Source organism: Mycteria americana, chromosome 21 (assembly GCF_035582795.1).
Source record: "Mycteria americana isolate JAX WOST 10 ecotype Jacksonville Zoo and Gardens chromosome 21, USCA_MyAme_1.0, whole genome shotgun sequence".
Classification (NCBI taxonomy): Eukaryota; Metazoa; Chordata; class Aves; order Ciconiiformes; family Ciconiidae; genus Mycteria; species Mycteria americana.
The window spans coordinates 2,680,195-2,708,193 of NC_134385.1; the positions used below are offsets into that span (position 1 = coordinate 2,680,195).

The following is a 27,999-nucleotide window of genomic DNA, read 5'->3' on the forward strand; positions in this document are numbered from 1 at the left end:
GGAACAAGAAGTCCTGCCTTTGGCCGAAGCCGAGGAAAACACCCACATCTGGTTATTGCTTCCAAGAGCATGGGGTAAGCTACTCGGCCGTTTAAATATTTTCTTTTATAAACATTCCTTCAAATATATAATAGCGAGGCGTCTCTCAAAAAGCATCTCCGAGGTTTCCCATCGAGGCCAATTAAAGGGTCAGCGCCTGGACATCACTTTAAAACCACAGCAAAGGAAACCTTTGCGTCGGTCAAATCTTTACTTGTATCTCAGCAGGAGACGCCGGCACCTTATTTTCTGTAAGCTGACAAGAAACGTGCGAGAATTAACTTCAGGGAAGCGTACCGAGCCCTGGGAGCAGCACCCAGAGCAGGGCTGCGGGCGCAGGAGGAGGACACGTCCCCTCGCTGCAGGCAGAGCTGCTGCTGGCCCCGCGGGGGGTGACACGGGCAGGGCAGCGTCCCTGGGAGCCGCTCCGCAAACACAAACCACCCATCGCCCAGTGCACATCGCCTTTTATTCAAAAGCTGTAAAAATAAGCTCTAAACCGTTTGAGTTTGGCAGACGGGGACAAATCAAAACAGACATTGGCAACAAGGCGGGGGGGGGGGGGGGTCGACGATCCTGCGTGTGACTGCAGCAACGTGGCCCGTTCCAGCAGCCCGGAGAGAAACAGGGCTCAGACCCCGCGGAAAGCTGCAGCGTTTCCAGCACAGCGAGGGGCTGGACGCGCTCCCGGCGAGGAAGGGCCGTCTGCGAGGCAAGCGAGGACGAGCGCAGCCGGCCACAAGCGCTGCCGTCGCTTGTGCCCTGCTTGCTGCTTTTCAAATGAAGGCTCAGCTCTCGGTCACCAGAAAGTCCCCAAAACCTTGCCGAGACAGAGCCGTTCCACTGCAGCCATCCCGCCAAGCGGAGGGACACCACAGATGGGGTTTAAGTATGATTTTGTGTCTGGCGAGGGAAGGTCTAAGCGCTCCCTGGGAGGCATGGCACAGGCTCACTACTGCTTTGGCTGTCCCACCCCACGGCACAGCCCCAGAACCGGGCTCCAGTTTGGCGTGGAGGCACCCACTGCCATTGAGTGGGGACAAGGAATCGAAGCCGGGACGGCCCCAGCAGGGCTCGGGGCTCCTCAGGCAGAGCAGGGTGGAAAAGCCGGCCCGGGGGAATAGCTTGCTCTTCGGGAGGCTCGGCCACATCCCAGCATGAGGCCGAGGATGGCTGCTGCTCCCGGAGAGCCCCGCCGAGCTCCCGGCTGGCTCGCAGCCCTCGGCCGAGGGCGTCACATCATGCGAGTCACGACCATCGTCAGGAAGTCCTCGTAGCTCAGCCGTACGTTGCCCACCAGCCCCGTGTCCTTCTCGCGGAAGGCGTCGGTCGTGCTCTGGAGCTGCATGCAGATCTGAATGAAGCGGTCGAGCTGGATGCTGGGGTTGGAGGATCGCTGGGCGTAGCGGGCCAGCAGCAGCTGACTAAACTGGGGGCTCAGGTTATAGCCCATCTGGGAGAAAGCTGGGAGCAAGAAATACTTGGATTAAACCTTCCCCAGTGACTGTGCCCTCCCTCCCCTGCGCACCCCATCTCCCACCGCCCCGTGGTGGTCACTTCCAACGGCGGGTGTGTGCGGGCAGGGCTCTCTGGAGGGAGGAACCAAACCGAGGCATGAATTCCAGACATTTTTCCCCTCCATCAGACACACGCACCCAAGAGCTCCTCTCAGAAAACAGGCTTTAGCCACATGCCATTTGAGGGTGGGGGGCATTCTGCGTTTCCTTAAGGAAGGAAGTTCATGCCACACCCCTGCTGTGGCTCCTCGTCTCCAGCCCCACAGGAAGGCTCAGCGCCAGCTCTGCCATGGCCGGTTTAGCCAGCCCAGCGTGTCCCAGCTCAGCAACAGGCGTGGACCGCAGCCACGGCTGCACGGGAGGCACCCCAGGAGCTCAGAGACACCCAGCCCTGCTGCAGGGACGGCACCAGCAGGAGTCACGGGGCTGGGTGGGAAATAAACACCAAGCAGAGCCAGACAGCGGTCCCTGAGGAGCTTGGTAAGGGCCAGGTTGGCGTCTCTGCCCCTCGCCCACCTTGCTGGAGCTCGCTGAAGCTGATGGAGCCCGACTGGTCCCTGTCGTACTGCTGGAAGAGGTTCTTCCACTGATGGATGAAGCGCAGCAAGGCTGAGAAGCCATACACGTCTATGCGTCCCGACCTGGTCTTATCGAACATGTCTGGGGAGGAAGGAGCAAAGAGCAGGAGGAGGGGAGTGAGGAGCGGAGCAAGGACACGCTGCAGAAACTCCCAGAGAGCTCAGGGTCTGCACCATGGCTCCCCGGCACCCTGCTCTGGCCCCAAAAGCCCTCCCTCACCAGGACTGCGATCAACCAGGACCACTCGATCCCTAAGAGGCTGGTAGGAAACTGCACCAAAACCCGATGCTGGGGCAAGCAGGGGAACGGGGTGGCTCTGGCTCGCTACTGGAGCTCTCCCTGCCTTTTCTCCCTGGCTCTCTGGGAGCAGGGGCTCACTCGGCCTCGTGCAGAGCTGGGTTCCCTTTCCCAAGCAGTGTTTTGGGCCCCTGACTCGTGTCCTCCACCAAAAGGGCGCTTGGAGCTGCTCAGTTTTCCCAGCTCTCGCTCCAGAGAGCACTTACAGACCAGCTGCTCAGCTAAGCGATGCTCAGGTAACAGGGGAACGCAGGCTGGGCTGGGCTTCACCCCGACAGAGGCTCGTCTCAAAAAGATCAGAATAAAAAGCAGGGGGAGAGCAGGGAGAGCCCAGACTCACTTATCATCAGCAGGCAGGTCTCATCGTTGAACGTCGACCAGTTGGAGTTGACCAGCGCCTGCTTCAGCTCCTTCACGGAGATGTACCCGCTGTGATCGGCATCGACCGCCTGGAACCAGGAGAAGGCCTCCGGGTCCACGCCGGGGGGGGCATTACCTGCGCGGGGAGAGGCCATCAGCGGCTCTCACCTCCCCTGACAGAGGCCGCTGCCTGGTCCGTTCCCGGGGACGGCTCACAGAGACGCAGCCAACACCCAGGGACCAGTCAGCACTTCTGCTCTAATCGGCTTTTTACAGCCACGCGATCCTGGGAAAACAGGTCAGCAAGGCCCGGGGCTCGGCACGTAGCGTCTGGCGGCAGAGAAGGGGAAGGAAATCAGCCCCCTGGCATGGCCCGGGACTGGGGAGCGAACCGCGGGGCTCCCACCCGTAAACCCGGCAGCGCCAGGAGACAGATGCACGGCTGTGAAGTTGTATTGCCGGTCCTCGGGGCTGCGGGCTCTTCGGCACCTTCCTCCTCCTCCTCCTCCTCGGGATTTTAAAACAATAAACCGGGACCTTGCGATTTCATTCGTGCGCTGAATGCGGCTGAGCTGGGTGAGGGGCGCCGAGCCAGCCCCTCCTGGCAGGGAGCGGGCCGGGGAACAGCCCCCCACCCCCTGACTCTGCGCCTTTGTCCCGGGGCCACCCAGGGGGCCGGGGACCCGCCGCGGGAGGGACCCCTCCGACTCGCGGCCCCACTCACCTCCGGGAGCCGGCCCTCCGTAGGGCCCGGCCTGGGGGCCGCTGCCAGGCTGTCCGTAGGGGCCTCCGGGCGCGGCGCCGCCTCCGTAGGGAGCCCCGGGCGGGGGCTGTCCGTAGGGCGCTGGGGCCGGCCCCCCGCCGTAGGGAGCCCCGGGGAAGGGGCCGGCCGGGGGCGCGCCGGGGGCCTGTCCTGCGCCGGGGAAGCCCTGCGGAGGGGGCAGAGCCCGGTGTGCGGCCGGCACCGGGCACCGGGCCCCGCGCCGCCCCCCGCCCCGCCGTGCCCCTCACCCCGGCACCCGCTCCGTGCCCCCCCGCCCCGCCGCCCCCGCTCCGGCCCCGGCCCCGGCCCGGCCCCACCTGCCCCGGGTACGCCGCCATGACAGCGCTGCCGCCCCCGTTGGCCCCGCCCCGCCGGCGTCACGGGCGGCGCGCGCGCCCATTGGCTGCGGCGCGTGGTCTCGCGGAGGCCTCGCCCCCGGGGAGGGGGAGGACGCGGGGGCGGTGACGCGCGGGAGGGGCGTGGCCGCAGGGGGGCTTAAGGCGGCAACGACCGCGGAGCGGGGTGGGGCCCACCGCCCCCCGCGGGTCCCCTCCCGGGAGCAGAGTGGGGATCGCCCCGGGGGCTGGTCCGGCATCAGCCCAGGAGCAGGGCTGGGATCCGCCAGGAGCAGGGCCAGGGCCAGCCTGGGAGTTGGGGCTGGCATCCCCCCAAGATCAGGGCGGGGATCCCCCTGGGAGCGGGCCCGGGACCCCTCTGTGAGCAGGACCGGGAGCTGGTCCGGGATCCCCCCAGAGGCAGGGCCGGGGTCAGCCCAAGAGCAGAGCTGGGATCCCCCAGAGGCAGGGCTGGGATCCCCTGGGATCAGGGCTGGGATCTCTCCAGGATCCCCCCCCCATCAGGCCCAGGGCCGCAGGGCAGGAGGGGGCTCAGGGGCACCGTGCCCCCAGCCCGTGTGCTGGGCTGGGGCTGCAGGACTGGGCAGGGCAGCGTCCCTCGGGGACAGGCATGGGGACAGGGATGGGGACAAGGCGGCCGATCAAGGACGGGGGAGGCGTGGGGACACCAGTACGGCTGTATTTGGCCGGGCAGGATCCACCTGCCCTCACGATCGCGATGGAGCTGTACAACACTCGCCCCCCGTCCCCCGTCCCCCCCGCGGGACAGGCACAGCCCCCGGCACAGCAGGGAAACAATATTAACAGCAAAGGCGGGGGGCGCGGGGGCCGAGGGGACCCCTTGACCCCCCTCAGCCGAAGGGACCCTTGACGTTTTTGGGCTGGAAGAGGGGCTGCTCCAGGGGCACGGCCCCCAGGCACTCCGCCGGGCTGCAGTGCCCCGTCTTGCCCGGCTGCCCCGTGGCACCCGGGGGGCCGGGGATGCCGGGGATGCCCTGCTGTCCCACGGGGCCCGGGGGGCCCATCTTCCCGTAGCCTGGTGGCCCTTGGGGACCTGGAAGAGATGGAGAGAGAGAGAGAGGGAGGTGGCAGGGTGCAGGGCTGGCAGCGAGCCCCAGCGTGGGGCTGGTGGCCATGCGGAGGGAGGGGGCTCACCTGGGGGTCCCGGGGGGCCGCTGTCCCCCATCACCCCCACACCTTTCTCCCCTTTCTCTCCTTTGGCGCCCGGCTCACCTGGAGGAGAGGTGGATGGAGAGGGGTGAGACCGCGGCACAACCACGGCGCTCAGGGACACCGGGAATGCCCCGGGGAGCAGCACCTACCCCGCATGCCTGGCACGCCCTGCCGCCCCTCTCTGCCGATCTGCCCCGGCATCCCTGGGGAGCCGGGGGGTCCCGGCCGGCCGGGGAGCCCGTCCTTCCCTGGGGGACCGGGTCTCCCTGGGGATGCCACCATCTCCACCGGGAAGTGCATCCGGGAGGTGTAGTATGCCATGCGCTCTGCGGGGAGAGGTGGCCGCGCTCAGCGCTGGCAGGGACAAGGCGATGCCGGGGTGCAACTGGCCCTCGCCCCTGCCGCCCCATTACCGTCAAACATCTTGCTCAGCTCCTGCTGGATGAACCTCTTGATCTCGTCGTAATTCACCACGTCTCCCTGGGGGGACACGCATGGGGCCATCACCACCGAGCCCCGTGGGGGGACGGGGTCCCGCGCCCCCGCCGCCCCTCCTTACCATCATCCCCGGGGGTCCCGGCAGCCCGGGGCTGCCCGCAGGTCCCGGCGAGCCGGGGGGGCCCCTCTCTCCTGCGGGCCCCCGTGGTCCCACGAGGCCCATGGAGCCACTCTTCCCCGGCCCCCCGGGCATGCCGGCTCTGCCCTTCTCCCCGGGGTAGCCTCTCTCGCCGGGGGATCCAGCTTCGCCCTGCGGAGACGCGGAGAGGCAGGGCTCAGCCCCGGCACCCCCGGCCCCACACGGGGCTGCGGGGCACCGGGATGGCCGTGGCGGCATGGCCGGGCTCTCCTCTCACCTTCTGGCCAGCCGGTCCGGCGATGCCAGGTTTTCCAGGGGGGCCCTGGGAAGACACAGAGGAGCGGGGTGGCAGGGATGTCCCTGGTGCAGGCACCCTGGGGACACCATGGCCAGGCCAGAGGATGCCGCAGTCCAGCCGGGGAGGAGAGCTGCAGAGCCCCCGCTCGTACCTCTTTACCGATGGGTCCATCTGGTCCCTGCTCCCCCTGCGAAATCAAAGCGGGGCAGCGTGAGAGGGTGACTGGTGCGGTACCGGTCTCAAGGTGCCCATCGCTCCGGGGTGCAGGGGTTCACACTCCCCCCCCCCGCCCCGCCCCACGCACCCCACTGGACTCACCGGTGGTCCCGGGTGGCCTGGGGGTCCCGGCTCTCCTGGCATCCCTGGCAGACCTCGCTCCCCCACAGAGCCCCGCTCACCCTTCAGCCCCTGCGGGGAGGCAGGAGGGAGCCCAGAGCGTCAGAGTCAGCGCAGGATGGGGACGGCGACCCCCAAACCCACCCTCCGAGGCACCCACCCGGCCCCGTCCCGGCCCCCGCATCCCGCAGCTGGGGCTGTGACGGGGCAGGGTCCGGCCCCAAGCGGTACTCACCACTCCGGCGAGGCCAGCGGGACCCGGCTGCCCCGGGGTGCCAGGGGGGCCCTGGGGGGCAGAGAGAGGGGTGTCAGCTGTGGGGGGCCATGGCGATGCCCCTGCTCCCTGCACTGGTGGGAAGCCGTGCCGTGCTCCCCGCCACGGGCACCGTCCCAGTGCACCGTGGGGGACAGGTCCCACTTACGATGAGCCCTGGGGGTCCCTGCCGGCCTTGGGGTCCCATGGGTCCGGGGTCACCCTGAGGAAGGCAGCGTGATGAGGGGCGGCACGGCACCCATCCAGCTCTGGGCTCCCGTGCCCACCCACCCCCTTGCTCACCTCTGCTCCCGGCCGGCCCGTGCTCCCCGGGGGGCCGGGTTTGCCGCAGTCACCCTAAAAGCAGGAAGGGACACCGTGGGCAGCGCAGTGCGTGGAGACCCTGGCCCCGGACTAAGGTCCCCGGGGCTGTCACCACCGTGTCCCCCAGTGCCATCATCGCTCACCTTTGGTCCCGGGAGACCTGGGTGCCCCGTCTTCCCCTTGAAGCCCTGGAGGAAGAAAAGAGCTGGGTGGGGGTCCTGCCTCCCACAGGCAGACGGAGGCAGGCAACCCGGACCCCGGTCTCTGCCGGGGACCCCGACTTGCAGTGACCCCGACCACCCCCTCGGGCTCAGCGTCCCTGGGAGCACACGGTGGGACAGTCCTAGCTCAGGGGACACCCGGTCCTGGCTGTAGGGACATGCCAGGCACCGAGCACCGGGGAGGGGTGACAAGGAAGGCTGTCACTCACCGGAGGACCCATCATCCCTGGTGGCCCAGGGGGGCCGGGGTCACCCTGGGGAGAAAAAGAGAGGGGTTAGGGGTGTCCTGGGGGGTTTGCAGGGTGGCTGCCCCCCCGCCCCGGGAGCCCCGGAGCCTCACCCGCAGCCCTGGCTTGCCATCCTTGCCATCCAGTCCTTCTAAGCCAGGGGGGCCCTGCGGGGAGAAGGAGGGGGTGTCAGAGGGTGGTTTGCACCCAGGGGCTCTGGGGGGTCCCCGAGGGACCTGCTCTGGGCACCCCGGGCCATGGGAACAGGTCCCCGGGGAGCGGGTCCAGCCAGCAGCGCTCCCCAGGAGCACCGTGATACCGGCCGTCCCGTCCCCTCCGCCCCCAGGGATGGCATGGGGGGGGTCTTACCTGGATGCCCGGGGGCCCGGGAGGTCCGGGGGGCCCTGGCATCCCCGTGGGTCCACGCATGCCCTCGCTGCCCTGCAAGAGCCACAGAAGCTCACGGGAGCAGCCTGGGCTGGGCACCCTTCGGTGCCAAACGCGGCCACCAGCCCAGGGGATGAGCGGTGCCACCACGTAGCCACGTCCCGGTGGCACTCACCCACGGCACTCACCTTCTCAGCTGTGGGCCCCGGTGGCCCGGCCGGACCGACCTTCCCCGGGAAGCCGGGGGGCCCCTAAAGAGAAGAGGGGTGTTGAGTGAGGGGGGGTGCATCGTGGCGGGAGAGCCCAGCCCCGCACAGCCCCCGCCGTCTCCAAATTAATTTTAACGGGTTTGCCCTGGGGCTGCTCTCCCTGTCCCGCGGGACATGCCTGTGCCTGTCTGGGAGAAACCCCTCTGCACGCCCCGGGCTGGCTCCCCAGCCCCATGAGGACACGGGGACACACAGCCAGGGCTGACCATCATCTCCTGGGGACACCCCACTGTGCCGGAGCATCGCTCCCCGCAGCCCCGGCGGGACGTACTCACCGGTGGCCCCGGGAAGCCGGGCTGGCCCTGGAAACCCTGCGGAGAGACGAGAGCCGAGCTGGACCCCAACGGCCGCATCCTGCCTGACGGGGATCCCCGTCCCCGCGGACCCCTCGGGGATGCTCACCTGGTCGCCCTTCTCGCCAGCGCTGCCCGGGAGCCCGCGCTCGCCCCTCGGCCCCTGGGGAGAGAGGGGGGGAGGTGGGTGGGGAGCACCTTGCTGCACCCGCAGACCCCGCAGCCACCCTCCCCAAGCCCCCCAGGAGCCGATCAGGGTGAGCACCTACCGCTGGTCCCGTGGGACCGGGGAGGCCGTCCAAACCTGGGGGTCCCTGGGAAAGGGAGGAAGGGGGTCAGGTGGACGTGGCTGGAAGGACCTCAGCCCTGGTGCCCGTGGCGAGGGGGGCACCTGGCAGAGCCCCCAGCCCCTCTGCCCCTGGCAGCATGGCCCCGAGGGACTCACCAGTTCCCCCTTCTCCCCGGGGGGACCCACGTAGCCTCGCTCGCCTTTGATGCCCTGGGGAAGGAAGGAAATGAAGGCCCCGTGCAGGACAGGGGACAAGCTGGGACATGGGGCATGGATGGGACATGGGGCATGGACGGGAGGTGGGGGGGACAGATGGGGCACGGGGATGGATGGGGAAAGATGGGGCACAGACGGGGCGTGCACGGGGCACAGGTGGATGGGGCACGGATGGAGTGAACAGATGGGCAGTGGATAGGGCACCGGGAACGTGTGGGACAGGGATGAGCCTTGCAGGGACATGGCACTTGGTGCCGCTGGGGTCCCCTGACTGCCTGCCCCGGCAGCATTGGGGGGTCCCAGCGAGCACCAGGGAGGGACCTGGGGACGCGCGAGGTGGCTGGGGGCTGGCAGACACTGCCTGGCTCCCCACAATACTCACGGGAAGGCCGGGGGGACCCGTCGCACCGGGGTAGCCGGGCTGCCCTGGAGGGCCCTGTGCAGGAGGAGGAGGATGCTGAGCCACCTGCGATGCCCCAGCCAGGTGCCCAAAGCCCACGGGGCACTAGTGTGTCCCCCGTCCCCTCGACCCACGCCACTCACCGGCTCCCCTTTGGCTCCGGCAAGCCCAGCGGGGCCGCGTTCCCCCTGGAGACCCTTCGGAGGGAGAAGAGAGGAGCTGCAGGGGGTCTCCTGCGGCTCCTGCCCGGGGCTGTGCCCACCTGGCAGCACAGCCACGCACAGCACGGGGGCCGAGGACCCGGGCACGGCCCATGGGGTCCGTGATCTCCGCCAGCCCGTGCCGGCCCCAGCCTGCCCGGCACCTCCGGGCACCGGGGAGGACCTGCTCGGCAGCCGGCTGGGCTCCCTCCACCCACGGCACCAGCCGGGGGCACCGGGCTCAACGCCCAAGCACAGCCAGGTACACCCACAGCCAGACACAGGTCACTGCTGCCCGTGTCCCCCACGCCGTGGCCCGCGGGTAGGACCCACGGGCAGCCCTGGTGCCACGGGGCCGTGGAAAGCTCAGCCCTGGGGGGGGGGGGGCTGCGCAGGGTGCCCAGCTCCCAGCACCCCGGCCACTGCCCAGGACACGCTTCGGGCCACGGCTCCAGCCGGGTGCCACCCGCTGCCTCCCCGTCCTCCCAGGGTGTGCCAGGCACAGGTGACTCGGGTGACAGCCGGGAGCCCCCGGGCTCCGTGTCACGGGACCGCTGGGGCGGGTTAGTGGGGTGACGTGGTGCTGAGGCGGTGGAGGCTGGACAGGACACGCTGGCACACCGCAGAGCGACGACCCACACAGACCCACAGAGACCCACACAGACCGTGGTGTTACGGTGACGTTAGCGGACGAGGGGACAGGAGCAGCACACGGCCGGCGCGGGTGAGGGAGGGCAGGATCCTCCGAGAGCCGCCGGTGCAGCCCCGCCGCCGCCTCGTGCTGGGAGGGAGCACGGGTGGGAGCAGGAGGATGAAGATGAAGATGAGGATGAAGATGAAGGTGGAGATGAAGATCAAGATGGAGATGGTGGCGGAGGCTGGCTGACCCCAGAGGAACTGGGGACCAGGGGAGGAGGAGGATGAGCCCAGGCAGCACCGGCTGCACGGGGGGATCCTCCCAGCGCCCACGAGGGGAGTCCCCAGGGGCAGCCGGGGAAGCGGCGGCAGCCGGGTGCCATCCGGTGCACCCAGCACGCCCCACGGCAGCCGCGACGAGCCGCGGGCACCGAGTCGGGGCAGCAGGTCCCCGGCACACCGAGCACAGCCGGGCAGGCGAGCCAGGCCAGCCCGGGGGCTGCGGCCATCCCAGGCACACCCGGGTCCCGCCGTGGCGAAGGGCCCCGACATGGGGCAGCGCTGGGGGCAGCTGCAGCGGGGCCGGCAAGTGCCCGCGCCAGTCCCTGAGCTTAGGAAGAGCGTTCCCAAGCCTGCAGACCCCGGGTCCGCCGAGACCCCCCCGGATGGGGATGGAGGAGGTGGAAATGGGAGGATGGAGATGGGGTGGAAGGGGACGGGGGGCAGCTGGGCTGCGGCTGCTCCCAGGGGGGACAGGGACGGGGGACACAGCCAAACCAAGCGGCAGCGACAGAGGGCACAGAGCAGAGCCGTGCTGGGTCCTTACGGGCAGTCCGGGTGTGCCAGGCGTTCCAGGAAAGCCTGGGGGGCCCTGAGGGGAGAAACAGGGAGGTCACAGCCTGGAAACGGCACACGGGAGCCTGGGCTGAGCCCTCGGGGCACCGCAGAGCGGCTGGGCACGGGCCGGCTCGGCCTCGGCCTCCCACCAAGCCGGGCTCCTGCTCCGTCTCCGGGCTGGCAGCGCCTTCGCCTCCGTCTCCGGACTCGCTGGGGGACAGCCGTGCCGTGCCGTGCCGCACCTCCGCCTCGCCGTGGCCCCAGCCCTCTGCCCATCACCGTGGCCTCGGGGCAGGGCGCCGGGCCCCCTTGGCAACTTGCAGCGGGGGGGCTCCAAGCCCCCCAGGACCATAACACGATGCCCACGCAGCCTGGCAGCCCCCCGCCCCGGGCAGGAGTACTTACGATGGGCCCGGGTGGCCCCGGGGGTCCCCGCAGTCCTGGTGAGCCCTGGGGAGAGACGGGTGTGTCGGGCGTGACCCGGCCCCGCTCCAGCTCCGAGGGGCACTGAGGGACCAGTCACGGTCCCCGTGGCCGCAGGGAAGGGCTGGGATGGCAGGGGGGGGGCCGGAGGAGCGGGACAGCACCGCGGCCGGGGAGGGCACCCACCTGCTCGCCTCTCTCGCCGGGGATGCCCGGGGCACCGGGCAGCCCAGGGTCACCCGCGCAGTCCAGGTCAGGGCTGTCACCCTGCGGGGAGCGGGGACGCGTCAGGAACCGGGGCCAGCTCTTGCCCGCTGCCCGCGGCCAAGCCCTGCCAAGCCCCACCGAGTGCCCCCCGAAGCAATCTCCGCTCCCCAAAGCGTGAGCTGCTCCCGCAGTGGAGGTACGGTGCCGGGTCCTGTCCCAGCGGGGACCTTCCCCGCAACACCCTGGGGACTGGGGGGCCAGACCGGGGTAGCAGCTCAGCCCCCGGGGCAGGGAGAGGGTGCCGGGCGGCACGGTTCACTCACCCGAGCCTCCTCCGCTCTCGGAAACTGGGCAAAGCACTGGAAGAAAACCCAGGAGTCACCTGGGGATCCCCTGCAGGGATGCGCTGGAGGAGCTGCGGGGCACAGCGGGGCTCGGAGCCCCGCATCCCGCACCCCTCAGGCGCTCAGCACCCGCTGCTCCAGCCTGCGCCGGCCCCTGCACAGGACAAGCCCGTCGCCCTCCCCAGGGACCCCATCCAGGCAGGTGGGAGCCGTGCGTGGGAGCCCGCCTGCACACCGGGCAGGACCGGCGTGCCCACAGCGTGCCCAGAGCGTGCCCGAGCGTGCCCAGCCCCGCAAGCGCCCGCTGCTTTGCACGACTGCCGCGCGAGGCGATGCCCGGGGGCTTGGGAGCATCTCTGCACTTCATCCCAAGACCCACCAGGACCAGGGGTCTTTTGGGCGCTGGGATTCCCAGCCAGAGGGGAGCAAATACTCACGCGGGCGCAGCCCTCGCTGCCGGGGGCTCCCGGCATGCCCCCGTCCTCCTTCTCCCCCTTGATGCCGCTGGGTGCTTCGAAGGCTGCCTGCAGCTGGACGCAGTCCCCGCAGAGGGTCTAGGAGGAGGCGGGGAGTCAGGGGCACCCCGAGGGTCTCGGGGTCCCCCGGGCACAACCCACGGTGGGAAGGTGCCCCATCCCCGTGCTCTCACCTTCAGCACCTTGATGTTCCTCTCGGCCATGACGGCCAGCGGCCCCTGGAAGAGGTGCAGGAGGGAAGGGGACGGTCCCCGCGCCGGGGGGAGCAGGATGGGTGGCAAGGGGAGCTGCCGCGGGCGCAGCCGCTACCTACCAGGTCTCCGGCCGGTCCAGGCAGTCCCGGTAAACCGTTGTGTCCTGGCATCCCCTAAAGCCGAGGAAAGAGCTCGAATATCGAAACCCCGCGCTAAAAGCTAGGCAGGATCAGTCCCCGCTCACCCATTGCCTCTCCCATCGCTCACCTGGCGGCCTGGGGCACCGGGGGGGCCGGGGGGGCCGGGAGCTCCGGGGGGACCCTGCGAGACCCCAAAACACAAACGGAGAGAGGCAGGGGGTGAGGTAGCGGCGGGGGGGGGGGGGCCGGCGGGCGCAGCACAGCGGGGGCAGCACCCACCTGCGGGCCCGGCTGCGGCTGCCAGGACATCCCGGTCCACAGTCCTGGGGCTCCCTGGGGCCGAGAGAAGGGGAAGAGCGTTCAGCGGGGGCGAAGCGGAGCCGGGGGGTGCGTATGGGTGCCCGTGGTGCTTACCGGCATCCCGGCGTAGCTGGGGTCCTGGCGGGAGCCGGGCAGACAGGCGCACTCCCCGGGGTCTCCCTGCAGAGAGAGGAGGTGAGGGCAGGGAGGGCGGTGGGGTGGCAGGGGGTACGGCTCGACCCCGACCCCGACTCACCTTCTCGCCCTGGGCACCCTTCTCCCCCTGCGAGGAGCAAAGCCGGAGACGTGCGTTAGCAGGTGGCCCCCGGCACCCGCTTGCCCCCCACCCACGGCCGGGCGAGCGCTGGGGCACAGGGGCTCAGCGCCGCGCTCGCAGGCACGGCCCCTCCACCGCCCTCCATACGTACCGGCTGCCCGCCGGACCCGGGCACCCCGGGGAGCCCCCGCTGCCCTTCAGGGCCCTGCGAGGAAGAGGAGGGTGAGGAAGCTCGGCTCCGGGCTCAGACCGCGGCGCGGTGGTTTTTAGCCGGTGTCGAGGGGCCAGGGGAGGACGGCGATGCCCGTCCTGGAGGGCAGGACTTACCGGTGGCCCTGTGACACTGGTTCCCGGTGGCCCAGGGGGTCCCACAGCACCTTTGGGCCCCGGAGATCCCTGCAGAGGAAGGACAGCAGGAGTGGGGCGGCAGGGTGGGGAGGGAGGGCTGGGGGATGCTCCCTTACCTTGGCACCTTTCTCTGCTGCCATCCCCGGGGGTCCCTGGGGTCCGGGGGGGCCCTGGGGGCAGGAGAGGGCGTTAGCTCCCCCCAGCAGCCCCAGCCAGCCCCCCCTGCCCACCCAGCGAGCCGCGGTGACGGCGCCGTCCCCAGGGTGGTCTGGCCGGGGACCCCGCTGCCACCGCCTGCACCGGGGGGCTGGTGCTGCAGGGGTGCAATCCCCCCGCTCGCAGGAATCGGGGGGCTGGCGGCTGCCCCATCTCCCAGGGCTGGGCAGCCCGAAACGCTACTTACGGGTGTCCCGGGGGGTCCGGTGCTCCCGGGCTCTCCCTGGGAAAAACAGAGTGCGTGAGAGCCGGCAGAGCTGCCCGGCACGGCACGGCACGGCACGGCACGGCACGGCACGGCACGGGCGTCCCGCACACCCACCTGCGGTCCTGGCTGGCCGATCCCCCGCGGTCCCGGCTCGCCCTAGGGAGGCAGAGGGACAGTGAGCGGCCCCGAAGCCCCCCCCGCAGCCAGCCCCCCGCGGCCCCACTCACCTGCAGCCCCTTCAGCCCGGCAGGACCCTGAACCCCCGGCAGTCCCGGCTTCCCCTAAAACACACCAGGGTCAGGCCCGAGGGCACCATGCCCCTGGGCACCCACGGCACTGCGGGGAGGGGGCACTCACAGGTCTGCCCGGCTGGCCGATGCCCGGGGGGCCCTGGTCGCCTTTGGCCCCGGGTTTTCCCGGGACGCTGGCCACATCCGAGAAGTCCCCACGCGGAGCGGGACTGGGCTCGCAGGCGTCTCCCTGCAGAGGAGGTCGGGATGGGTGAGGGATGGAGGCGGCGGGTGACACGGGGGTGACGGGATGCGGGTCCCCATCCGAGCGTGGGGGTCTCACCTTCTCGCCTTTGGGGCCAGCCGGACCCCTGATTCCGGGCTCACCCGACAGCCCCGGGAGACCGGCCGTGCCCGGGGTGCCTGGGTCCCCGGGGCTGCCTGCGTCCCCCTGGCAAAGAGAGGGGACAAGGCTGGCATGGGACAGGGGGGCACACAGCACCCCCCCAGACCCACAGCCCGGGGGTCTCGCAGCCCCCTCTGCCACCCCCAGCCTCGCTGGAGCCCCCTCCCCAGCCCCTCACCTTCTGTCCCTTCTGGCCAGCGTCACCAGGTCTGCCCTGGGGAAACAGAGGAACGGGTCAGGCCGCCGCATCCCCCAAAACGGGCACCCGCAAACGCGGGGGGGCACTCACCGCTTTGCCCGGGGGGCCGCCCTGGCCCCTCTCCCCCGGCGGTCCAGGCACGGCCAGCACCGTGGCTGCCCCTTCGAGGGCCTGTGGCGTGGGAGAGCACTGCCCGCACGGCTCGCCCTGCGGAGGGGACATCCCGGTCGGAGCGTGGCTTCGGGGGCCAGAGCGCTGAAGGGGCCGGGGCCCGCAGCCCCTGCTGCTCTCCCCATCTCAGGGCTGTCCCACGCAATGAGTTGCACGGGTCTCAGCTGGGGAGGCTTCAGGGAGCAGGGTCCCGGGCAGTCCCCGTCGCAGGGCTCACCTTCTCTCCTTTGAGCCCCCGCACTCCTGGATCGCCTTTGTCTCCCGGGAGCCCCTGCACCGAGGAGCCACGGCAGAGGTGAGAGTACAGCCCCCAGCCCCCAGCTCCTGCACCCCTGGCCTTCCAGCACCCACCCTGAGGCCCTGCACCCCCACTCACCGGTCTGCCCGTGGGTCCCTCCTGGCCGCCATCCCCCTACAAGACATCAGGGTCAGGATCAGGCCCTGAAGGACACCGAGGCTGCCCCGACCCCGTGGGGCAACGCAGCCGTTAACTGCTCCTTTGGGGGGGTGCAGAAAGGGGGGTGGGCATTGGGGTCACTCACCTTCTCGCCCTTGATGCCGGCCAGCCCGGGGAGCTCCGCTTCGCCCTGCCGAGCACCCCATGGGGTCACACACCCAGCACCCACGCAGCCCCGGGGCAGCCGGGGTGCCGCTCCGGCACGGGAGAGGAGGGCTCAGCCCCGCGTACTCACCGGCAGCCCCGGCTGCAGCGGTGCCGGCTCACCCTCGAGCCCCTCGGCGGGACCCCGCAGCAGCGCGGCGAGGACGCGGGCATCGCAGGACAGGCAGGAGTCCCCCTGCGAGGGCAGGGAGAGGGCAGGGCTCGGGGGGGCCGTGGGGGCTGCCCACCGAGCGGGCGGGTAGGATGGAGGAATGGACACCCACCTTCTCCCCTTTTATCCCGTGGATGCCGGGATCTCCCTGGGGAAGAAACAGAGGAGCTGGGCCAGGCGCTGCCAGCGCGGGCTGGACGGTTGCTCGGTGTCCCCCTGCTCCGGCTGGGGACGAACCAGCCCACGCCTCAGCCCCACGTCACCTACCCTGTCCCCTTTGGGTCCCATGGGGCCGGGTCTGTCCTGGGGAGGGGGAAACAAAGAGGGAGCGTTAGGGATGCTGAGACAAGACCCTGCTCTGCCATCCCCCCCCCCAATCTGCCCGCAAACCCCCAGGCTCAGACTCACCGAGACCCCGTCCTTGCCGGGTGCTCCGGGCGCTCCCCTGGGTCCCGGCTTGCCGGGCAGCCCGGTGGCACCGAGCATCCCCTCGGAGACAGTGGGACAGACCTCGCACGGCTCGCCCTGCCCGCGGGGACGGTGAGATGCAGCCCTGAGCTGCTGCCTGGCCCCCAAGGTCCCCCAGGCAGCCCCGAGCCCAGGGGATGGGCACCGTGGTGGACCCGTGCTGGCAGGGGCTGCCGTGCCCGTGGCCATGGCACAGCGAGGCATGGCACAGCCCCCTGCCAGGCCACCCTGCCACCGCGCCTACCTTGTCTCCTTTCGGCCCCAGGACGCCGGGGGGTCCCTGCGGGAGGAAGGCAGGGGACAAAGCTGCTTCAGGGAGCCCCGAGACCAAGGTTTGCCCTGGCAATGCCACCCAGCACCCCCCAACCCCTGCCACCAGCCATGGCACGGGATGGTCCCAGCCCCAAACGCGGCCGCCGGCTCTCCCAAACCCCTCTCCACGCCTGGGCTTGGATCCCACTGCTGCTCTGGCCAAGCAGCCCCCGTCCCGAGCCAAGAAACCCGTCCCTGACCCCGGGTTTTGGCTCCGGGCTCGCAGTACTCACGGGCGTCCCAGGCGATCCTCCGGGTCCAGGAGCTCCCGAGCTGCCCTGGAGCCAGAGACGGGAGAGCCTGAGCCCAGCAAGGGAGAAAGCCACGGCCCTTGGCACCCCCAGCACCCTTCTCCCCCCAGGGGGGCTTCCTGCCCCACCAAGAGGAGCCCTGGGCCACCCAGCTGGGGCTTGCCCAGCCAGCGGCACCACGAGCCAGTGCTGGCTCAGCTGCAGCAGATCCGGCTCCAGCCGGGGATCCCCGGCACGACCCACCGCCTGCCGCGCCGAGCTGCCCTCGGGCAGGACGGGGGGTGGCCGGGACCCCTTTCCCCCCCACTCACCTTTTCCCCCTTCGGACCCGGGGGGCCACCAGGGTCGCCCTGAAAGGGAGAGAGGATGGCGTGAGCCCTGCCCGAGCCAGCCAGCCCCACCACGGAGCACCGGGGGGGGGCACCTCGCCCCCTCCTGTGGTGATGCCCACCCGCAGCCACCGCGTGCCGAGCCAGGGACCCTGCCCGGGTGCCACCCCACGGCACGGGGGTCCTTACCGGCTTCCCTGGAAAGCCGATCCCCGGAGAGCCTGGCTTCCCCGGGGGCCCCGGCTCGCCGGCCAGCCCCTCGGGTCCCACGAGGCCAGGGTCACCCTGGAAGGCAAAGGGGGGTGTCAGTGCCGGCGCTGCTGCCAGGTGCCCCCACCCTCTGAGCCCCCACCTACCTTCTGGCCCTTGGGGCCCACCACGCAAATCTCTCCGGGCCGGCCCTGCCGGGAGGGGAGCGGGGTGTGAAGGCTCCGCACGTGCAGCACCGTGCACGGCACGGGGCGGGCTGGTCCAGCGGCTGGACCCCGCTGTCCGGGGGGTGCCCCAGGGGATGCCCAGCTACCACCCGGCACTACTCACATCGCGCCCCGGGCGCCCCGGCTTGCCCTGCAGTCCCCCGTCGCCCTTCTCACCCTTCTGACCCTGCGGGACAGATGGACGTCACCCGTGTCATCTCCCGTGCTGCCCAGGTTGGCACCGTCAGGTCCCGGCACCTCTGCCAGCATCCTGGGACCCGTGGGGCGGTTGTCCCTGCTGCGATGCCGGGACCCGCGGGCAAGCTGGACTTACCTTCTGCCCGTCAGCGCCGGCTGCCCCGGGGAGCCCCTGCACGGGAACAGCAGGGCAAAGTGGGTGCCCACGGGTGGGCTCACGCAGGGCTTCCCCCCTCCCACTCGCACCACCGCTCCTTTCATCCCACCACCACCCACTGAGCCGTCTCCTCGGGGACGGGTCCCCGCGCCCCAGCCCGGGGTACGCACAAGATGTGGGGGGGGGGGAGCACCGCCGGGTCCCCACGCTGTGGCCCCACCCGCCGAGCATCACTTACCACCTCTCCGTGCTGCCCCTTCTCGCCCCGCGGCCCCTCGGCACACTGGGGAGGAGGAGGAGGAGGGAGTGGGGTGAGGGGGGGGCGGCAGAGCCGGGGTGGGGGGTACGTGGAAGGCGGGGGGTACATGGGGGGGGAGGTCTCACCTGCACAGGGCCACCGGGGTGGGTGCGCACGCAGTCAGCACCCTGCGGGAGGAGGGGAGGCGGCTCAGGGGCTCTGCCTGAACCAGCCGTGGCCGAGGATGGGGGGCCATGGGGGGCCGGAGCGCTCCCCGGGGCAGCGGGACCCCCCTGTGCCAGGGACCCCCGCAGGGAGCACCCCCAGGGCGAGGGGGTCCCCGTCCGGGACACGGCTGGGGACACTCACACGGTCGCCTTTCTCCCCCTTGCTGCCAGCGGTGCCGGGCAGCCCACGCTCGCCCTTCCCGCCCTGCAAGAGAGGGAAGGTGCAGGTGACGAGACGGGGAACGGGCGTCCCCACGTCTACGGGCGTCCCCACGGCTCCCCGGCAGGGATGCTCCGGGCACAGCCAAGGGCCTGCGTGGCCACGTCCCTGCCGGAGCTGGGCTCTGCGTGTCCTGGGGGGTGACAAACCTACCTTTGGACCCAGGGGACCGAGCGTGACCTAGGGAGAGAGGAGAGAGATGTCCCGCAGTGCCCGGAGCCCCGCAAGGGCACGCTGCCTCCAAACGGCAGCAGGAGAGAGCCCCATCCCCGCTGCGGTCCCCGTTCTCCCATCACCCTGTCCCCAAGTGCCATCCCAGGAGCCCCGTGGGGCGCACGGGGTCCCAAACATCCGCCGCCTCCCCCCCCCATCAGCCCAACGCCTCCAGCCATAGGAACGGGGCCACATCTGGAAGGGATCAGAGACCTTCCCCACAGCCAGATGTTGCCAGGCCCCGGGGCCAGGAGGAGCCGTGGGTCACAGCGGGCTGGCAGCGATGGCAGAGCGGTAGGTGACACCCCCCGGGCCAGCACCCCGGTGGCTTTTGCTGGCCCCAGCTCACAGCCCAGCCCTGGCATACGGGTCAGGGTCCCCATCTCCTCCCGCCAGCACAGCCCGGTGCTGCCCGGCAGCACACTCACGTTCGCCGAAGCCGTCTGCGGCGAGCAGGGCGGGCACTGGAAGAAACGGGGACGGAGGCTTGCACCGGCTCCGCGCACCGCCCACGGCACCCACAACCCCGCGGCCACTGCCCTGCTCCCCTGGGCCCCCCAAACCCGCCGGGGCTCCCCCAGCAGCATCTCTCCCCACCAGCCCCGGGGTGCCCGTGGGCACGGGGAGATGCCCAGGGCAGAGAAAGAAAAAGCCAGGAGAGCGTTTCCCCCGCCATGGGGAGGCGAGGAGTGGCTGGCCTGGCACCCGGCTCTCCCGGCGGCTTTGTGGCTCGACCGCAGCTCCGCCGGGCCAAACCAGCCACTCCGGCGTGCTCCCGCGGGACCGGGGCCAGGCAGGATGGGGCTGCCCACCCCCATGCTGGTGCTGGCAGGGCTGAGTGCAGCCCCCCGGGCTCCCGTCCCCCAGCCAGGGCCAGCCCCACACCCCACCCCCTCGGTGGGTGTCCCCAGGCTGCCCGGGGGACCCTGTCACCCTGTGGGGAAGCGACACGGAGCGGAGGGTGAAAACAAAAGCTGGGCAGGCTCTTAGCCCCCACGGCCCCCATCGCCCCCCAGCCCGTGCTGTGGAACCCGGTTTGCGCCCTGGGGATCCCCAGCAGGATCCCACGGCGGGGATGCAGCTCCGGGGGGATGAAGCCACGCAAGGATGGGGCATGGAGCACGCTGGAGACGCTTCCCAGCTCCGGCAGCGCTCCGGAGACGCTCGGAGGGAACAAAGAGGCCCTTGGCTACGGCTGGGATCGCTCCAGCAGTGGCGGAGAGTAAGTGGGGCCTCAATTCCTGCTCGGGGGAGCAGAGCAGCCGCTTCTGCAGGCGTTCCTGCAGCTCTGACAGCAGCAGAAAGTTCCCGAACGGAGCAAGGACAGACCCAGCCTGGGGCGCGGATGGGCCCCGGCACAGCACCGGCACCGGGGGGAGGAAGGGAAGCGGAGCCAGGCGTGCCGGGACGGGCGCAGCCGGGCTAGGACACCCTCTCCCACCTCCCCTCACCTTCTCCCCGTGATCTCCCTTCAGGCCAGTCCTCCCCGAGGTCCTCGCCGGCTCCTGTGGAGAGAGCAGAGCACCCATGGGTGCTACCTGCCCGTGCACCCCTGGGCGATACCTCCCCACGCGCCCTGGATTATGCTGCCTGTGCACCCCCAGATGCTACCTCCCCAGGCACCCCGGGGTTGTCCTGCCTGGGGCACCCATGGGTGCGACCTGCCGCGGGCTGAGCCCTGAGCCGGCGGCTCAGCCAGCGCAGACCGGCAGCGGGGCTGCAGGAGCCCTCCCCTCCTTTGCTCCCTGGAGTTTGGCTGCCGTCAGCTCCCTCCCTCCCCTCGCACCGAGCCTAGCGCGGTGGAAAATGTGAGACAGGGCTTTTCCAGGCGCCGGATCAACGCGGCTGTCGCCTCGGCAGCACCAGGCACCCGGCACGGCAGCCGAGCGCTGGCCCACCCCGTGGGGCTGGGAGCATCCCGCGCCGGGACGGGGACCTGTGCCAGGCTGCCGGAGGGATGCGGCGGCTCACCGCGCCCAGCGGCTCCTCCAGGCAGAAGCAGCGGGTGTACACCCGGCCCTCGGGCTGCGGCGAGATCTCGATGAGGTTGCTGCTCTGCATCAGCTCTGCTTGCCGACGGGTCTTGGGCGCTTCCACAAGGCACTGCCAGGAGAGAGGGGGGGGTCATGGGGGGGCTGCCGGGGTGAGAGCCGGGAGCCCCGGCCCTGCCCGAGCACCCCGTGCGATTCGGGAGAGGGATGTGTCCTGCACCGCGCCCTGCGCTGGCCACGGGGACAGGCATCAAGTGATGTCCCAGGGCTGGTGGAGAGCTGCCCTGCGTCCCCAGCCACCACGAGCAGGAGGTGACCCACAGGGGAGCTCTGGCTAGGAGACCTGCCCTCACCGTGCCTCAGTTTCCCCTCTGGGGAAAACCCTGACCATGCAGGGCATCGCCAGGGCCGAGCCGGGCCCGGGGTGGGGGCTCGGGGGGACTCACCCCGCTGGCCGAGATCTCACAGCACCCCTCCTGCCTGGCCAGCTCGGCGTCGCAGTAGATCTGGGCTTGCTGGATGTCAAACTGCAGCGGGAAAGGGGCGGCAGGTCAGGGGCAAGCAGGGACGGATCCTGCACCGCAGGCAGAGCGTGCCCGCATCCCCCCAGGGACTCACCCGGACCGGGGTGCCGCGCACGGCATCCAGCCCCAGGAAGGCGTTGCCCTCCGGGGCCAGTGCCCGTCGGGGTCCCAGCGGCTTGGAGGAGATGGAGGTGCAGTCGAGGTGGACGGAGATGGCACGGCTCTGCACGGCCACCGCCACCTTGTGCCACCGCCCGTCGAAGAGGGACGCCACAGCCTTCCCCGCGAAGACGGCGCTGACGAACGTGGCCCCCGGCGCCCTGGCCTGAAACTCCAGGCTCTTCTCGGGGCCGTGCACGGCCAGGGAGAGCTGGGCAGAGAGGGGATAACGCAGCGCTCGGGGACGGCTTCCGGCTGTCCCCTTGCTGCTGGCACGTCCCCGCCGCCCCAGGGCTATACCTGGGGGTAGCCCTGCCGGTCGGTGACCTGGAAGAGGTACCAGTGCTCCCCGGTGCTGTTCTTCTTCAGCAGCAAGGTGAGGACGAGGGTGAAAGCGGGAGGCAGCCCGTGGGGAAACACCTGCCTGCGGGGACGGGCGTCAGGGACGGCCAGACCCCGCACCGAGCTCCGATGCCGGCATTTGCACCGAGGCCGGCAGCAGCACCGGCCCCAAGACCCCCACCCACATGGCACCCGCTGGAAGCATCACCCCAACAGCCCCCGTGGGTCCCGCCAGGGTCTGTCCCCATCGGTGGCACCGTGGATGCCGTCGGGGCGGATCCCGTCCCGGCCCCACACGGCAGCGCCTGGACCCGGAGCTGTTTGTGTCTCAGCCGGACGCGCAGGCTGTGGCTGCCGGCGATGCCAGGGCTTATGCAACAGAAGCTGAACACGAGGCAGACAGCAGAGACGGTTCCTCCGGTCCTGGCACGGCATGGGGAGCTCGGACCGTCCCCCCAGAGCGCAAGCCCGCATCCCTCGCACCGGCTGGACACCCACGCGGTGGAGGGGACCAAGCCCAGCCTGCTCCAGGCACCCCCAACCGCTGTCCCCATCCCCGCCCCACGGCACAGCCACCATCTCCACCGCGCACCCCCAAACACGGCCCTCCTGGGGCGGCCGCAGCACCCAGGGCCGTGCACTTATCACCATGGTATTGAATTTTGCCCTCAGGCAGCCGGGAAACGTGTCCCTGGCCCCACAGGCTCGGTGGGACGGATGCTCCCACGCAGGCGGTGGGCAGCGGGCAGCCGCGGTGCCTGGTCCCCCCTCGCACGGCAGGGAGCAGGGCACCCATTCCCCGGTGGGACCGTGCCCAGCTCGCCCGCAGCCCGCTCAACCGCTGGAAATATTTGCTTCGGGCTCCACTCAGCTCCCGGCCTCGGCTCCACCATGCCAGCAATTTTCCAAACCACCGCTCTGGAGCGGGACCAAGGCACGGCAAGCAAGCCGGACCCGGCAGCCCCCTCCGCTCTCTGCGGGGCACGGGGCTGTCCTTGTGGGGCACCGAGGAACAGGGCCACGCAGAGGGGCACCCATGGGTGCCCACCCAGAGCTCTCAACCTGGCTGCCGGGGCCACCCCCGTGCCGAGCGCTCCCCAGGGCTGGCTCTGGGCTGCCGCAGGCACCCGGCCAAGAGCAACACCAGGCTGGAGCATCTCCCATCTCAAAGCCATCTAAGGACTTGGCTGCCCAGGTCAGGAGCCAAGGCCGCGTCTCCTTCGCCCTCGGAAGAGCCCCATGCCCAGCACAGCCGCGTGCCAGCCCCGGGGCGATGTGGGGACAGTCGGGCTGGAGGCGGCAGGCGTGCAAACCGCAGCAGCTTCCTCCAGGAACGGCTCCCGAGAAGGCGGACCTGCTCCCACCTTGCCACGCTGCAGCATCCTTGCCAGCACCCCTGCCAGCCCCGGCCCCTTGGGCACAGCCGGGCAGGACGGGCCGGAGGCGGTGGGGCTGAGGGCCGCTCTCCGCCTGCCTCCCCCAGCAAACCCCTGTGGCCCCAGCAAACCCAGCAGCGCCTGCTCCGAGCTGTGCGGTGTTTCGAGCTTGTCTAGACCCTGGTGAGCGCCTGCCAAGCTGACGAGAGCAGACACAGAGCAGTCACAGAGCCGCGGTTGCGTAAGGGCTGGCCACGACCCAGCCGAGCCGCTGCCGCCCGTGATTTACTTTCTAGGAGGAAGGTGGCTCGGGCAGCCCCGCGGCTGCACCACCGGCACCTCTGCGTCCCCCCGGGTGCCAGTGTGAGTTAAAGACAAAGCCTAACGAGCTTCGCCCGGGCCCCATCCTTAAAACACGTGGGCATGGTGTGCCCGCCGGTGCCCTGGCCGCCAAGGGCCACCCCGCGAAGCGCCCGCACTCACTGCGTGGGCTGGACCAGCGGCACGGCGCCCAGCCGCAGCACCACCGGCCCCCTCGGGTTGCGGACTTTCTTGATGGAGGAGATCTTCAGCAGGTCGAACCTTTTAATCAGGTTAAAACCTGCGGGACAGAGCGGAGCGGGTGCCACCTGGCCCTGGCACGGGTGCCGAGGGCTGACGCTCTCCAGGCAGGGCGCAGAGCCCATCCCCGGGGAGTCGGGGCTGCGCGGGGCCCCTGTCTGCAGGGCGAGAAGGGCTTTCCTTACCCGTTATGTTCTTATACTTGTCCCCGACCAGATCCTCGTCCCAGAGCTGCGGGCACGGCTCCCCTGCAAGACAAGCCAGCACATCACCACGGTGTCCCCGGGGGGGCTGTACAAGCAGGGTCGGACCGTGCGGAGCCCCCCAAGCCCCAGCAGGTCTCGGGGTGCTGCCGGGAGCTCGCCCTGGCCCCCCGGCATGCCGAGGCTGCTGGCAGCCACAGAGCAGCACGGATCCAGCAAATACGGCTCCCACGGCAGCACCGGCTCCTTGCAAACAGCCCACCAGCAGCGAAGCAGCAGGCTTGGAAGGGACGGAGGGTGAGCTCAGAGCTGGCCCCGGCCGCCTCCCGCAGCAAGTTCACCAGGTGAAATGATTTTCCCAGTTGCCGCATGTTTTGCCTCAAAACAGCCCCGTGGCTAGAATTGTCATCAGGAGGCTCGGATGGGTGTCACGGACACCCAAGGCAGGGAGATGGCACCCAGAGCTGCCCACTGGCCTTCCTGTCCCATCCTGGTGATATCTTCAGACCTGGTGGCCCCAAGGGACAGGCGCGAGAGCCGGGCCAGGGACGGCAAGAGGCTGAGCCGCAGGAAATGCCGTGTCGGTCGTGATCACGGGGATGCTGGTGCTGTTTGCAACTGCGCTGATATATTATTGCTTTAGCAGCATCAGTCCACCTCCACTGGATGCTACCAGATGTTGGGAGGCACGAGACGGAGGAAGAAACCAGGGGGTACTGAAGGAGGAATTTGTTTTGCCTCCAAGCACGCACCAGCCCTGGAGCAGGGACGGCCCTTGACGATTCACCCGCCTCTTCCCCAGCCCTCGGCCGTTCCTGGGGGGTGGCTCTGGCCCCCACGGCCCCGTCGCCCACCTCCGCCTCCACCCGAGAGCCGGGCACCACCACGGTGCTTCTCCCGCAGGCTCGCACAGAGCCAGCGGCAGCGCAGGGAGGTGCCCCTCGCCCTCGGGACCCCTGGCATGGCGGCAGCAGCGGGGGCCGCGGTTCTGGAGCCGGCCCCGCAGGCACGTGTCGTGGCCAGGGGCAGAGCTCCCTCCTGCCAGCAGTGAGATCATCCGCAGCGGGTCAGGGGGCGGAAAGCGAGGCATAAATCACCCCGGGCGCAATCCGCTCGGAAGCCTCTCCCGGCCCCAGCGCTGTCCCTAAGGGAAATCCTCATCTCCCCAACCCTCGTTTCCCTAACGAAGGGCCCGGAGCCAGGCGGCCATGCTGCATGGGACAGTGGGTGCCGGTGCCGGCCGTGGAGTCCCTCGCCACGGGCAAAGCCGGGCAGCCCCCGGGCCCCGCCAGGACGAGCCACCGCTCCACCCCCGCAAAGACTGATGCAACCGTGGCTTCGCTGCCAGCAGCTCCTCCCCGCCATCCGCCTCGAGCTCACCGTGAGCTGCAGCCAGCCCCACACCAGGACCCAAGCACACCGGCCCCACAACCAGGGAGGCCTCGGCGGGGACCCCCATGGGCTCAGTCATCGTCCCCCTGTCCCCAGCTGCATGGGGACATCCCCGAGCCCTCCACCGTTGGTGTACACCACGGCCAAACATCTTCCCACCTCGCAGCCGGAGGCCAAAACCCCCTCAGGATCTCTGTGCATCCTCGCCGCTGCCCCGCGCGGTCCTGGCTCACCTATAGAGCAGCTCCCGCTCGCTCCCGCCCGGACCCGGCTCCCGCCCGTGCTGCCGGACAGCGCTGCCTTCGCCGCCAGCTGGCAACAAGCACCCCACGGCCAGAGCACGGCCAGCGTGAGCGTGGCCTGGGCCGCGGGGCGTTCCCGGCACTCGGCCGCTGCGGGGGCGATGGCGGGGTGTCCCCAGGCTGGCTCCCCGCGGCAGGGCTCACTCGGCTCTCCCTGGCCCCCTGCCTGCACGGATGCTGAGCAAAGCCCCAAAGCCGGGGCAGCCAGTGCTCAGCAGGGAGCCAATGCCTGCAGCCGCCGCTCCGGCTGCCAGCGTGTCCCTGCGTGTGGTCCTGGCACGTGGGGACCCAGCACGGCTCACTGTGTCCCCTGGCCACCTCTGCCCCGCGATCCCTGGATCTGACCAGCCGTCCTCTCCCTCCTCTCCCCAGGGACAGGCGAGGAGGCGGCCGCTCCTGTGCGGACCCCCAGCCCTCGCTCCCAGTGCCCCTTACCTTCTGCCGGCGGCAGCTCCTTCCCCTCGCAGGCACTGATGAGCCCCACGAGCGCGAGGGCCCAGAGACCCCTCATGGTGCCTGCGGCAGCGGCTCGGGGCCAACGTGGCTGCCTGCAAGGGAGAGAGATCGGGCAGCAGTGGGACAGGCACACGGTGGGCGGGCGAGCTTGCCCGCGCTGGGACACTGCCAGTAAAGCCACCAGCACAGAGCCGATGCTGACCTGTTCGGCCACGGCTTGGGCAGGTTTTGGGGGTCAGTGTGGCCCCCATCCACTGCTGGATCCCCCATCTGCTCTACACCCAGCCCAAGCACACGGCGCAAGCCCCAGCATCCCGGCATTCACGAGTTCTGTCCAACCCCAGCACCCAGTTTTACTCGAAACATCCGGAAACGTGGAGGCTGGGGTGCCTCAGAGCAGAACCGGGTGCCGCCTGCGCAGGACCCCCCGGGAAGGTCTCGCTGCCTCCTGTTTTATCTCCCGGTCCCGTGTGGATGCCCGGGTGGCCCAGGCCCTGCATGTCACCCCGACCTGGCCTCCCTCCTGCCTGCTTCCTGCCACGAGGCAAGGCAGGGCCGCAGGCAGCGGGAGCCGGGCGTCGTGACAGCCCAGACCGGACACGCTCGGCTCCGCTCGCCGCTGCAAGAGCGGGACACGCATCCCTGCGCCTTCGTCCCCACGCACGGCCATCGGGGACCCCTGTGACCAGCGGCCCCGCCTTTGCCCTGCCCGCACTCATCTCTCCTGCAGCCCCCCGCTCTTCCCTGCCTGCACCCCAGCTCCCCTGCCCCGCACCTCCCGCACGACCCCCGCACCTCCCGGCTCCCCTTTGCCGCCTCCTGGCCCCGCACCCCCTGCCCCCGTGCACCCACGCTGCTCCCCCCTGCACCCACCCACGCACCCCCCCCCCGCTCCCCATGCCCCCCCGGCTGCTCCCCGCCCGCACCCCGCCTTTCCTACCCCCGCAGCCTCCGCACCGGCGGGTCCCCGCGGCTCCGGGACGCTCTCCCCGGCCCGCCCGCCCCGGGGCGGTGATTAATTATGATTAATGCCGGGGAATCCCCCGCTCCGCTCCGCTCCGCGCCCGCCCGACGGCGGGGCCGGGCTCTGCCCCGCTCCCCGCGCCCGGGACCGGGGCCGGGGCCGGCAGCGGCGGGGCCGCAGGGCGGGCCCGGGGCTCACCTGCGCGGTGCTCGGCGGGGCCCGGGGCTGCCCGGGGCTGGCGGGAAGGGAGCGGGCGGTGCCGCGGGTCCGGCCGGTCCGGGGCGGTGGGAGCGCCGCGGGACACCGGGAGCTCCGCCGCGCCGCCCCCGCCGCCTTCCCCGCCTCCCTCCGGGGGGGCCCGAGCCGTCCCCCGGCGGCTGCCCGCCCTCCGCCTCCCCAGCCCGGGGGGGCCCGAGCCGCCGCCGCCCTCCTCCTCCTCTTCCTCCTCTTCCTCCTCCTCCTCCTCCCCCCCCCCGGGTGCCTCCTCCGGCAGCGCCCTCCCCACCCCGCCTTCCCCCTCCCCCGGGGGCTGGGCCCCCGCCCGGAGGAGGGACCCCCCGCGGGGGGGCGAGCGGGACGCCCCAATCCCCGGGATGGGGGTGAACCCCATCCCCTGGCTGCCATCCCTGTGGAGCAGCTCTTCCTCCCCCCAGGGACCGGAGGGGACCCAGGTGCTGTCACCGGTGGCTGGCCACGACCGGTGTCCCTCCAGGGATGCTCCAGGCACCGGACCACAGCCCCGGGCAGACCCCGCGGCACCGGGGCAGCCAGACCCCACCGTGCCACGGGGCTGATGTACCGTCCCCGGTACCTGGTGGCTTGGGGACAATCCGGCCCAGGACAAGGTGCCTCGGGTCAGAGCCCTGGGGGGGGGGGGGGGGGGGTGTCTCTGCCGCCATCCCTCCCGCTGGCACCGCTGCCCGCGCCTGGCCGGGCTCCCC

General features: G+C 70.8%; 2 protein-coding genes across 9 annotated transcripts; both read right to left on the reverse strand.

Annotated features, from left to right (window-relative positions):
* Positions 1-489: 489 nt before the first annotated feature.
* On the reverse strand, positions 490-3,944 carry PEF1 (penta-EF-hand domain containing 1). The gene is made up of 5 exons (XM_075522611.1): positions 3,873-3,944; positions 3,517-3,721; positions 2,773-2,928; positions 2,073-2,216; positions 490-1,503 (listed from the first exon to the last, which is right to left on the reverse strand). Exons 1-5 carry the CDS (start codon positions 3,891-3,893, stop codon positions 1,274-1,276), a joined length of 756 nt encoding a protein of 251 aa, XP_075378726.1. The 5' UTR covers positions 3,894-3,944; the 3' UTR covers positions 490-1,273.
* Positions 3,945-4,574: 630 nt separating this feature from the next.
* Positions 4,575-27,488, reverse strand: COL16A1 (collagen type XVI alpha 1 chain). Of its 8 annotated transcripts, none has more exons than XM_075522609.1 (71): positions 27,257-27,488; positions 26,074-26,186; positions 23,927-23,989; positions 23,664-23,781; positions 21,763-21,886; positions 21,398-21,673; positions 21,226-21,306; positions 20,760-20,891; positions 20,240-20,293; positions 19,217-19,252; positions 18,729-18,755; positions 18,498-18,560; positions 18,275-18,316; positions 18,129-18,173; positions 17,870-17,905; positions 17,660-17,722; positions 17,476-17,520; positions 17,309-17,404; positions 17,102-17,140; positions 16,773-16,817; positions 16,472-16,507; positions 16,168-16,284; positions 16,027-16,062; positions 15,872-15,907; positions 15,679-15,783; positions 15,529-15,573; positions 15,363-15,398; positions 15,204-15,257; positions 14,906-15,022; positions 14,795-14,830; positions 14,554-14,661; positions 14,338-14,460; positions 14,208-14,261; positions 14,095-14,136; positions 13,960-13,995; positions 13,673-13,726; positions 13,536-13,604; positions 13,360-13,413; positions 13,188-13,214; positions 13,046-13,111; positions 12,911-12,964; positions 12,759-12,812; positions 12,611-12,664; positions 12,471-12,515; positions 12,259-12,375; positions 11,801-11,836; positions 11,457-11,537; positions 11,253-11,297; positions 10,837-10,881; positions 9,318-9,371; positions 9,157-9,210; positions 8,715-8,768; positions 8,539-8,583; positions 8,379-8,432; positions 8,252-8,287; positions 7,896-7,958; positions 7,690-7,761; positions 7,434-7,487; positions 7,303-7,347; positions 7,016-7,060; positions 6,852-6,905; positions 6,718-6,771; positions 6,531-6,581; positions 6,278-6,367; positions 6,111-6,146; positions 5,939-5,983; positions 5,644-5,832; positions 5,498-5,564; positions 5,234-5,410; positions 5,067-5,144; positions 4,575-4,965 (listed from the first exon to the last, which is right to left on the reverse strand). In XM_075522609.1, exons 2-71 carry the CDS (start codon positions 26,147-26,149, stop codon positions 4,763-4,765), a joined length of 4,863 nt encoding a protein of 1,620 aa, XP_075378724.1. In that variant the 5' UTR covers positions 26,150-26,186; positions 27,257-27,488; the 3' UTR covers positions 4,575-4,762. The 8 variants fall into 8 exon arrangements, with proteins under 8 accessions (XP_075378724.1, XP_075378725.1, XP_075378717.1 ...); XM_075522610.1 differs by lacking the exon at positions 27,257-27,488 and adding an exon at positions 27,035-27,197; XM_075522602.1 differs by lacking the exon at positions 27,257-27,488 and adding an exon at positions 26,297-26,472.
* Positions 27,489-27,999: the final 511 nt, after the last annotated feature.